At 33.5% G+C, this 11679-nt stretch overlaps 1 protein-coding gene and 1 long non-coding RNA gene across 5 annotated transcripts; both read right to left on the bottom strand.

The window, feature by feature from the left end:
* Window positions 1-3351: 3351 nt before the first annotated feature.
* LOC127902551 (uncharacterized) lies at window positions 3352-4343 on the bottom strand. Its single transcript, XR_008054933.1, has 2 exons — window positions 3772-4343; window positions 3352-3634 (listed from the first exon to the last, which is right to left on the bottom strand). It is a non-coding gene; the product is annotated as an uncharacterized LOC127902551 (long non-coding RNA).
* Window positions 4344-7072: 2729 nt separating this feature from the next.
* Window positions 7073-9566, bottom strand: LOC127902550 (shikimate O-hydroxycinnamoyltransferase-like). Of its 4 annotated transcripts, none has more exons than XM_052441963.1 (4): window positions 9074-9566; window positions 8322-8773; window positions 7945-8101; window positions 7073-7809 (listed from the first exon to the last, which is right to left on the bottom strand). In XM_052441963.1, the coding sequence occupies exons 2-4, from the start codon at window positions 8736-8738 to the stop codon at window positions 7169-7171; spliced, it is 1215 nt and encodes a 404-aa protein (XP_052297923.1). In that variant the 5' UTR covers window positions 8739-8773; window positions 9074-9566; the 3' UTR covers window positions 7073-7168. The 4 variants fall into 4 exon arrangements, with proteins under 4 accessions (XP_052297923.1, XP_052297920.1, XP_052297921.1 ...); XM_052441960.1 differs by having other exon boundaries at window positions 7073-8101; window positions 9074-9104; window positions 9352-9564; XM_052441961.1 differs by having other exon boundaries at window positions 7073-8101; window positions 9074-9256; window positions 9352-9564.
* Between the last annotated feature and the right edge of the window lie 2113 nt (window positions 9567-11679).

Below are 11679 nucleotides of genomic sequence, written 5' to 3' on the forward strand. Positions count from 1 at the left end.
CATTTGCCTTAGTCTTTGGTCAAGAGACGGTGGTCCCTACAGAAATTGGGATAAAAACACATTAGACAAAATACTTCAAGAAGGAGCAAAATGATGAGCAGGTATGTCTGAACCTGGATCTACTAGGTAAAAAGAGGAAGATAGCCTCAAGGAGAGCAACTGAATATTGGCAGAGGGTAGCTCACTATTATAACCAGAACGTAGGGGTGTGGCAATTCAAAAGTGGTGATTAGGTGCTAGAAAAGGTTAATCAGAGCACAAAAGACTTAAGTCAAGGAGTGTTTGGTCCCAACTAAGGAAAGCATAAGACTTTAAGTCTGAAGGCATCCTCGAGGCGAGATAAAAAGCTAAATTTGCCAGAACTTGCTCGATCAAGCGATGGGAAGCAAAAAGTAATTTTTTAAAAAATATTTTCTGATGCAAGTTTACGACTTTAAGTCTCAAAACCTCCTCGAGGTAAGATCAAAAGTCAAATTTGACAGAACCTGCTCGACTAAGCGATGGCGTGCAAGAAATAATTTATAAAAATGTTTTCTAAAGCAAGTATAAGACTTTAAGTCTCAAAGCCTCCTGAAGGTAAGACAAATGTCAAAATTTGCCAGGACCTGCTCGTTAACAATAAGACGAGGAAGCAATTGTTTATGCAAATATTTCAAAGCAAGTACAAGTTGTTGAATTTCTCAAAGCCTTCTCAAAGCAAGAGAAAAGTCAAATTTTGCCAATATCTATTCGTTAGTGGTAATGCAAGCAAACAATCATTTATTGATATTTATAAAGACAAAGAAATATTCATAACATTGAAGAAAAAGAAGTACAATATTTTACAAAAAAAGTCAATTGATAAAAAGAGACATCTTATTACACTTGAGAATATTGAGGGCCTACGGGAGGATCTGTTCTCGATGAGTCGTCACCAGCTAGAGGAGGAATGGTGGTCTCATCAACTGCAGCAGGAGAAGTAGTGATCTCACTTGCAACGGGGTCTCTTTCTTCTGCGTCCTCTATGGTTGCCTCTTCATTCATATATTCGATAACACAAGCAGCTAGTTCATCCATCTTCAGGTCGGGATATTGCTTTTCGAGGACAACCATGATACACCAATAAGAGTGTCTGAGCCCTCATTGTAGTTATCATAGACCTTTTTTTCCAGAGCATTGATCTGGTCTTGGTGGGTTACTTGAAGATACTCCAACAGGGACTCATAAGAGGCTTTTTGGGTGGCAAGCTCTTTCTTAATATTGGCCAACTCCTTCTCGAGTTCGGTTACTCTAGCTTCAAAGAGCGACATTTGCTCCATGAGCTTTAAGTTCTTGAGATTAAGCTTGTCTGATTTCTCCTCAACAGTATCGACTTTCTTCTTTGTAGCTTGAATATCATATTTCATTTTCCTGTCAAAGCTCCTCCATAGCATCTACATTCATACACATAATAAGTAGGTTTTGAAGATGAACCCAGAACGATGTATGAGTAAATGCTTGTCCGATAATGCTTCCGATGCCACTTAGTTGTATAAGGACTATTAACACCCGTCAAAGTGCCAACGATGACCAACTAGGACCTTTCTTTTGTCTGCTTCGAGAGCAAATTTGAACATGAAAATGTTGTCTCCCAAGCTCTCAATCTTCACCTCTCGCACAGTTACTTGTTGCATAGCCACAGGCAAACCCTTTTATTAGCCTCCCTCGTAATTAATATTTTTCCTAGTAAACACCCCTCAGCAGTTACAACTCATTTGCTTTCATTTTGCCAGCAAATGAAACCTTGTCCTCCTTTTCTTACTCCAAAGTAATCAATCTACATTTCATAATAAGCTTCTCTGTTTCCATAAAGCCTTCAATATGTTTTACCTACCAAATGTTATTTACACTACTTTGTTGAAACTCGTATTTAAGAACTCACCTACCCACCACACTGACACTCCCATTATGAAAACTCCCTGGACAAATACCAACCCTGCTTCACAAGAGAGCAAAACCAGAGTTATGACAACCTTTTTTCAACTTCTATTCTAAGTGTTCTTTTCAAAGAAAAAAGCTCTATTGAAGGAAGACTCAATTTTTACTTTCCCCTCTTCTCATCTAGACTTTTTTCTTTTGTCTTATTTTGATATGTACTATATACATTAATATTTATCAATGCATTTTTGAAATATTAGAGGAAATTAAAATAGGGATGACAAAATTTTTCATGGCTTTGGGCTCCATGCCAAATGAAGTGAATTTTAAATAATTTTTGTAGGTAGGGGTATGTACTCTCCAAGACTCCAACCCACCCCAATCCCTATATATATAAATATTTTTTAATTTTTGTTCAATAAAATTTTTGTTTTATCAACTTCAATGTTGGTTAATAATTTTTTTTTATTTTTACCTATTATAAAAAGGTTATAAATAAAAGCAAGCCTTATATTATAATTCTTATTTATCCTTAAAACATTATTATGTTTTCTTTTCTCTCAATGTGCTGCTCTCTTCACATATTTTTTTGTTTTGATATTATTTCAAAATATTGTTTCAAGCTTTTAGAGATTTTTTTAAATAATTTAAATACTTTATAATATAGTAATGATTTTATTTAAGTCTCTAATTTATGATTTACTAAAACCATTTATCCATATCTACTATAAAATAAGTAAATGGGGAATATGGATGGGATAAAAAAATCATTCACCACATAGAAATTCCCTATTACCACTTCGCTAAATTTATTGAGGGATGGGGTGGAAAATGAAGGCGAAATTTTTAATGGGATAGGCCACCCCACCCCATCCCTTTACCATCCCTAAATTAAAATGAAATACAATCAACAATTAAATTAGAACATTTAGAAGTTCATGGATGATTTTAATCATCACTTTGATAATTTGCATGGTTTTTAAGGGAGAATTTGATTATTGATTAATTAACAATGTATTTGGTAAAGGATTTGCATAATTACTTGTTAAACAATTAAGGCAATCTCAATAATTTCTTATTATTTTGGTGATGGTCATGTTAGTAATTTTTCAATAAATGCAGAAAGGATAAGGTAATGTTGTTTGAATTAGAAGATGTTGGAAGCTATATTCTTGTATCAATGCTCTGTCAAATATTCAATATATCTTCGATTAAAGATAGAACCATAGGAATCATGACAGTATTTGAACTTGGGCAAATCAACTAGGTTCTTTATTTCTTCATTCTAGCTCTCTTGAACCAAAAAGCTGGTTCTACCATGAATCTACATAAAACAATTTCTGAACTCAATCAATTGATGCAAGTTATATATCCAATTAGACTGCTTTACATATAATGATTATTTTGAATTTTGAAAAGGCATTTATCGCAACATCAAAAAGTAAAATGCTATAATCAACTCAAGAAAAAAATAATAATAAATCCAAATTTAGTATTAACATTCCTTATTCAGACTTGTCGATATTCAACATATGTTCACCAAAATGATACATGCATCATTATCATGTTTCGGAGAGGTGATCTTGAGAGAATTTTTGTTCTGCAAACTTTCCACTTAGACATTCACATTTTCCATCGATGCACTTGCCACTACCGGGAATTGATCCACACATTTCATCACATATTTTATCATCTTTGCAAGCAACAACAACTTCTTCGGTTGATCCTCTGGGTAAACCTAAAATCAATATTGTTTGATTTCATAATCAGTTGATTTGGAATTGTTAATTTGCAAGAAGCATTTGGAATAAAAACATAGAGACTTAAAATTTTCTACAAGTAGGACACGAGATAAGTACTGTAAAATATACATACCAGAAGAAGCAATTAACAAAAGAACAACCAAGCAAGCCAATTTCAGCTGAGAAATCTTTTCCATTCTCTCAAATTTGTGTAGTATGGAGGAGACAAAAGTGCCAAGGAGTTGGTATTTTATGGTTTCAATATTGGTACATATGAAACATCTAGAAGAAATATATGGTATGTTTAATTCATTACAAAGATCCAGATATTTATGGTATGTCTAATTCATTATTCATTTTCATATCCACAATCATATCCTAAGAAATATATGGCAATTTGTTTGTAGCTTTGGATAAAAGTTATACAAGGAAAGATAGCAAGAAAATAGCCTAGACATGTCTCAAATGGTCTTGATAAAATTTTAGAAAAGATATATATGCAATGTATAGTTGTGATCACCAATATGGCAAGTTATGCAAGGCCAAATGATCCTTGACTCTTGTGATGTTTTTAAATCACACCTCTGTTTTCTCGGAAACTTTCCATATTTATGTGACATGACATTAGGGAAAGGAAGTCTGGAATTGCTTTCTCATTTTAAATTCTGCAGTCTGCAAAGCTTAATGTAGAAGCCCATCGGCTTCTTTCTGCAGTCTGGTTGATAATGTCCATATGGGCCTTTGGGCTGATAGTAATAGTGATCATAACGAGCGTTTCCCCCACCCAGGAAGGACAAAACAACATGCGTAAACAAGAATCCAGCACAATCAACTCATTTTCATTTTCATTTTCACTTGAAATAGCAGTAAAAGAAATGAAGGCCCCTCTAATCATTTTATTAAGGAGGATATATATATGGATTTTGATTTTTTATAGGGATGAGACTCTACTTTGTAAATTATGAGCATAGGCCATATAGTGGGCATGACTGGTACAAGCCAACTCTTAGATATTTTTTTTTTTTTTTTAATTTAGGAATCGGTATTCTAATTAACAACACAAAAATTTTGCTTTTTCAAAGGGGCTGCTAGAATTTGGATTTTTTGACATGCCAACTATGGGAAAGTGACTATAATGATAATAATAAAACCAAGCATGTAATAAACTTAGCATAATGTAATTGAGCTTCTTGTTCCATAGCTTGTAAACGAAGCTTATGCTCTGTATTTTTAGCTGACAAATTTGTTGTGTCCTCTAATAAGAAAACAAGGTTTCATAAGAACAAGCAAGAAAACGACATATGATAAAAAAAATATAGAAAGTTTATTTTTCTTCAAATTGGAGAATAAAAGTAAAAAGATAGCTTATGAATTCAATCAATGAATGGTTGACGTGCTGGATGCGTTAGAGCTTTGAGAATCCATTACTTTCATGTAGTGTTTCAGCTTGATTTTTTTGAATGATTTTGTTGATGAGTTGAACTGAATGGGTGATGAGTTTGAAAAATTACAGCATAAGAGCTTTTAAGAATTCTTAAAAAGAAGAAGAAGAAGAAGAAGAAGAAGAAAGTGTGCTATTGTGATTTATTAATCTTGCAAAAGGCCCTAGTTATAGGAGCTGCTGCTGCTGAAAATATTACGTTTATTTACAATGGTGATATTGGCAGCACAATGTCAATTTTTTTTTAGGTATGCAATGTAATTTTTTTTATCCATTGGATATTTTGGTGTGAATTCTATTATCCATAAGTTTATCATATGAATAAAGATATATTTTGACAATAAGGGTATTTTTGGAATTTCAACAGTCAACTAACGGTTCACTTAACAGAATACTAACGTCAATGAAGGTTTCTATAATTACGTGAATACTTTCTATCAGATTTTCAATACACTAAATTTTAGGGAAGGTCCCTAAAAATTACCCTTTTATTTGGCCACTTTATGATATGGTCAAATTAAACTGAGAAGACTTTTGACACCTCTCATGAAATTTTATTTTGAATTGAAGTTTATTAATAACAAAAGATAAATTAATTTATTTTATATTTTAAATAAAAGATCAATTAAATACTTAAATAATTATTTTTAATAAAATTTACACTCATCTTCTTGTTTTGGGGGGAGGGGGAATATGAGATTCTTAATTAAATAGGTGATTGATCACTGTGGGATAGAGCAACCACTTGCCGGCCGCCTCATGTACTTGTTTATTTTTCTTGTTTTTGCCCCTCAATTATGACTTTTGTTCATAATTACATTTTTGAAACAGAAAGAGGGAAAAGATACTGACAAAGATACGAAGATTTAACTCCAATGAAGGTGAAAAACACATTCAACACCTCGCCCACGACCACGAGAGTTTGAATGCGTGTTTCATGTGGTAAGCGTTAATTGGTGTGTGTGTGTATATATATGGACCTGTCTATGGTACAGATTCTGTAACAAACATCTCCCGTCATTCCACCATCCGATTTTCTATTGTTTAGTTTCTCACTCCACATCCAACGGCTGATGCCGCAGTCTGTAGCTTACAGATTCTGTAAGCTAGTCAAGTCATATATATATATATATATATATTTTATAGGCAATCACCTAAGCTCCAGACGTCTGCGCGCATTTTTTCTAAATACGGATTTTACACCGCAGAAAAATTCTTTTACAATGCTTTAAGTCTTTAACTTTGTAAATCCACCAATGTGCATTTTAAAAAAACGATTGACCGCATTAGAGGATTCTTCAAAAATCTATTCAAAGGATTTCACACTACAATAAAATACGAGATTAATTGATATAACTTTGCAAAAGTGGATCCTGCATTTTTATTGAAGACTGTATATATAGAATGCTTCTCTTCCAAAAAGAGTTCCTTCCATTTATTAAAGTGTGAGAATACTTTTTAGAATATTGTAAAATTTTAGCTACAATGTTGTATTAGTTATTCTGGCACTTTAATAAAGTGCTGGAACTTTTACCTAATAATTTTTGCGTGTGTATGTATGAGTGTCTATATATATATATATATAGACACTGATACTTTTTGATGGAATGGATGAGAAATCTCACCCACAAAACATGAACTGATACTTTTTATTATTATCATGTTACTAATGCAATGCACTATAATGAAATTAACACTTTCTTGAACATTAAAACACATGCAATTTTTTAATAAACAATATGTCTGTTAATATGAATTGACATCTACAACCTCAAATAGATATCTAAAACAATGTAACTTTATGATGAGACTAGTTGACATGCTCTAGTCCGACCGACTTGTGAATGCGAAGTTTAGATATATACCCTTAAAGGAATAACGAAAAGAAAAAGATCCTATTATCCAAATGTATATTATAAACTATCTAGTGAGAAATTACAACTCTATTTATTGTAAACTAATTAGAATTACTACTCAAATAAGAGAAATATCCTCAATCACAACAGAAATAACAAATTTGATTCAAATAAAATGACTAATTTAGACAAAGTTGAATACAACCATAAAACGAAATTAACATAAAAATACATCAATACTTAGATCTAGCACTCCAACATTGTGAAAAGATCTCATAAAACAACTTCTTGAAGAGCTGCATGTGTTGGGTTTGCAAGTTTACAACTGCATATAAGCTCCCATCATTGTTTGGACTTGGAAAAATATGTATCGTCCCATCTATAGGGGTAAGCGTCCTTGCAAACATTGGTCTTCCCCACCCAAAATTTACATCAGAAACAGGCATATGAAACACATTGGAAATATTGAGGTTAGGACACTTAAAAGTGTGTGCTCCTCGTTTTAAAACTGTTAGATCAGGTTGTTGGCTTAGGTATGCAAGAGCTGATTTCAAATATTCATCGTCCATCCGCATTGTTGCTTCACGAATTCTTTCTGTGGTAGAACTTAACGGTTCTGATATGATATCACCAGATAAGCCAATTGTTGTACCAGTAAAAGTTACATTACCAAAATACCCAGATGGGAGCGGCGGATCCAATCTAGACCGTCCATTTATTGGAATATATAATTTACTCACTTGATCATTAGAAAGTCTACGTGCTTTACATAAGCAACGCCATATATGTGCAGCTAGTATCTCAAACCTGGTGAACTTAATTGGGGTTCCATTGTCTTGCTTTGATTTTGCCTTAAGTGTGTTGATTTGATCAACTGATATATTAAATATAGCAGAGGAAATGGATTTAGGATTTGCTTGGAGTTCTATTTTTTGAGTAGGGACATTCATAGAAGGAGGTGGATCGTATTCTATGTGATGAAATTTAGGAGAAGTTGGGAGCCCAATACCTAGTAACGTTCGATCAATGAATGGCGGATTACTAATAGGGACACCACGTGTGACCTCAGCCCATGCATTGATGAAGTAGATCATTGAAGTTGCATCAGCTAATGTATGGTGCATTGCGACTGTAAGACAAACTCCTCCACACATGAAATGAGTTACCTAGTAGTAAAACAAAATATGTCAATAACAAAGCAGACAAAAAAGGAGAATAAATTATAGAAATATCTTGAGTGCTCTGAGGTACTATTCCTTTTTCATTCATTCATTCATTTTCACATATATACTTTAATCAATTGAGGTAAATTGATACACACGGGGCAAATATTGGATGATGGATGGGCAGTGCCACAGGAGCACTAAAGACTCTTAAATCATCTACCTGGGTTATTAGTAATGGATAAGAAGATATGTCTTTTGTGTATTCAACCGATGGAACGAGTTTCTGAAGCTCGAAGCTTGATTCAAAGTCACCCAAATCATCAAGAACATAACTTGTTTCAGCCTCCACAAACAAAACACCCTGTCCATTACATTTGATCTCAATTCTGCCATTTTGATCCCTTCCCAATCTCCCAGCCACTAGGTAAAATGGCACGAGAACTTTGCCTAACCCTTCCTTCAGCAGACCAGCTCCAAAGAAATTATTCGAATCATTTGGCTGCCTCTGCCTGAAGAAATACAAGAAGGGGATGTGAGCTGCCCGCGGCAATAGGTCCAGTACAGAACTTTGTAGGCAATGCTTTGGCGTCTCGTGGGCAGGGTGTATCGTCGTTGACTTTTTTATTTGAATTTCCATTGTATCAGAAAGAATTATGCCAATGAGATCACCACCTGTGAATTTGTGACCATCACAGAAAACAAGATGATGCGTCCAGTTATATGTTATTAATTGACATGCACAATTTAATGAACTCTAATTATTAAAGTAACATAAAAATCTTGGATATTTTTGATGAACCAAAACAGGTGCATCAAAAATAAAGCTAGCAAATCATTGGGAAGAAAACAACGTATAACTTAAGACTGTTGGGCTTTAAATACTTTTTACGGTACGTATATAGATAAGAAATGATGATATCAAAACAAGGGCTAGCAAATCGAACTGATAGATTGATCAAAAGTAAAACTTACAGGTTCTTGATGCTCCGCTATCTTTCAAGACCTGACACAAACTCAGAATTGAGTAAAAATTAAAATATTTTAGAAAGAGAGTATTTTGATGCTTAGAGACAGAGTCCGAAGTCTGCTCCGTCTTTCTTCGCCTTGTTTTAAACTTGTTTTTTTTTTTTTTTTGGGTTATGTATGCAAAAGTCTCTGCGTATGTGAAATAAATTTAGCAATATGAGTTTATTTAAAAAAGTGAATAAAAGTGCATCGTGATACTGAAGGGAAGCTGTAAAGTTAAATACCTAATCTTTTATACAAGGAGAGCTGTCGTTGGAGGAATTCATGGAGGACTTCTATAATTTGATTGTTGATGATAATTTCAGTCTCCTAATACTGCGCTAATTTCCGGGTCCCTTACGATGGATAATAAATCGATGATGAAATTAAGAAAACTTCTGTCGGTGGATGATGATGGTGACTGTATAACTGATATTGGTGTAGAGGGCCATGCGATTGCCTCAGAACATGACACAATTTTTTGTTTAATCGCGCGAGATGACATCAGACCAGACGGAAACCTACTTGACGTGACAGAAAAATGCGTACACCGCGTTGAATCATAAAATCGTGTTTCACACGCAAGAAATTGTGTCCCGTCTTGATCACTCAATTCGATATTTTACACATGGAAAATGCTACTTACACGATATAGGAAAATGCCACAAGGAGTGCCAGCGACAGTCTAGCTAGCATAACTCGATATTACAGACGCTAGCCTTGTGTCAAGGTACGTGTACTTTTATTTGCTCTTCGTTTAGCAATAAATGTATTGGTTATAACACCCTTTCTTTTCAAATTTATTTCAAAATTGCCATGACTTCTTTCGTCCGCTCATTCTCACTTATAAAATTTAATTCTAAATTCTAATTTTATTAAATACCAAAATTGATTACTGATTTTTAATCTTCAAATTTTTTAATTTTTTTAGCTGATTTCCGCAGCAAAAGACACAAATCGAAAGCTTAATAAATGATTTTTAAATTCATCTTTTATATCTAAATTCTCTCGGTAAAATACAGTTTTTTCAAAGTTTTACAAATAAATTCTCGTTTACAAAATTGTTGAGGGAATTTATGAGAGAATTGAATATGAAAGACGAAATTAAAAATCATCTATTAATTTTTGAAATTGTGTCTTTTGTTATGGAAATCAGTTCAAAAAATTAAAAAATTTTGAAGATTAAAAATCAATAATCAATTTTGGTAGATAACAAAATTAGAATTTGGAATTAAATTTTACAAGTGATAGTAATTTCTCTCTCTCTCTTGCGGGCTCGATGTTTTGACTTGAGAGAAAAATGTGTTTTATTCATATTTTGAGAGGGAGTGTGTGCAATGTTTTGAGAGAGAATGTGCATAAATGATGAAGAAAGCCCATGACAGCAGACAGAAAGCTACTTGACGTGACAATTTTTTGGCAGTGTAGCAATGGCTGCTAAAACCTCTAAGTTTTTTGGCAGTGTAGCAATGGCTGAAGCTGTAGCCACGGAGTGGGGTTTGCAGGTAGCATCAAGCATTGGTGTTACTAATGGAGTTGTTGAATCTGATTCATTAGAAGTTGTTGAACTAGTTAACAAGAGGTCAGGAAATATGTCTGAAATTTTCTGGATGATCTCTAAAATTCTAGAAAAGAAGAAGACTTTTCAGAATTTCAAAACTCAGCATGTCCTTAGAATTTGTAATGGCATAGCTATTGGTGGTAAATTTTGTGGAGAATGGAAAATGTAGAGAAATACAACAATAATGGTGGAACTTTATTATGTCAAATAATGTGTTTACAACTAACTCTGTATATAGGAAGAAACTACATAAATTTTGTGTGCTTCAAGGCACGTTACAAATGTCGCTTTCCTTAAGACGTTATTTGCCCCACCAATTGAGTGATGCACATGGGTTAAGTAAATACACCTCCAGGATACAATGAAGCACTTGTTTGTTTGCTTGCGTTGTGCATCGACGAAAGCAAACCAGAATACTCTTGAATGTTGCAAGCCTGCCAAGAAACAATATATTGTTCCTGCAGAAAACAATATATTGGAATGTGAATGCACAAAAGAAATGGGTGTTTTTTGTGTTGAAATTCGTACTAGAAAAGAATGCTAAGAAAAGAGTGGTGTAGGATCATTTATTTCATGTCTAAATGGCTTAAACATGACCCCTATTTATAGATATACTTATGCCCCCTCATTTGGGTTATCATCTTTCATGATACCCCTTCATTCATGGCCATTGGATCTAGATTTGATTTTAATCAATGGTCCAAATTGAACCATCACCATTTGAAATGAAATGTCACCATGAAATGATGCATCTCTAAGTGAAATGTTGTCATGAAAAGTTATATCATTTAGTAAAAAAATACCTTTTCTACAAGACACAATTAAATGGACATGTCCTTACAATAAGACATCATTTAATTAGACATGTCTTTAGTGAAATGTACCTTTTCTATAAGGCACAATTAATAGGACATGTCTTTACCATAAGACACATTTATTTTGAAAATTTTCCAACAATCCCCCACCATTTTCAAAATAAATGAATTTTGAAAAATTATCTTGCACAGGCTTG

The sequence above is a fragment of the Citrus sinensis genome, chromosome 5, assembly GCF_022201045.2.
Source record: "Citrus sinensis cultivar Valencia sweet orange chromosome 5, DVS_A1.0, whole genome shotgun sequence".
Taxonomy (NCBI): Eukaryota; Viridiplantae; Streptophyta; class Magnoliopsida; order Sapindales; family Rutaceae; genus Citrus; species Citrus sinensis.

Bases quoted from the DNA above. Each gene is read 5' to 3' on its own strand.
- LOC127902550 (XM_052441962.1), bottom strand. From the start codon at position 8,738: ATGGAAATTCAAATAAAAAAGTCAACGACGATACACCCTGCCCACGAG. The intron at 8,102-8,321 runs GTAGATGATTTA...TTTTACTACTAG, and splicing joins ATCCATTACTAATAACCCAG to GTAACTCATTTCATGTGTGG.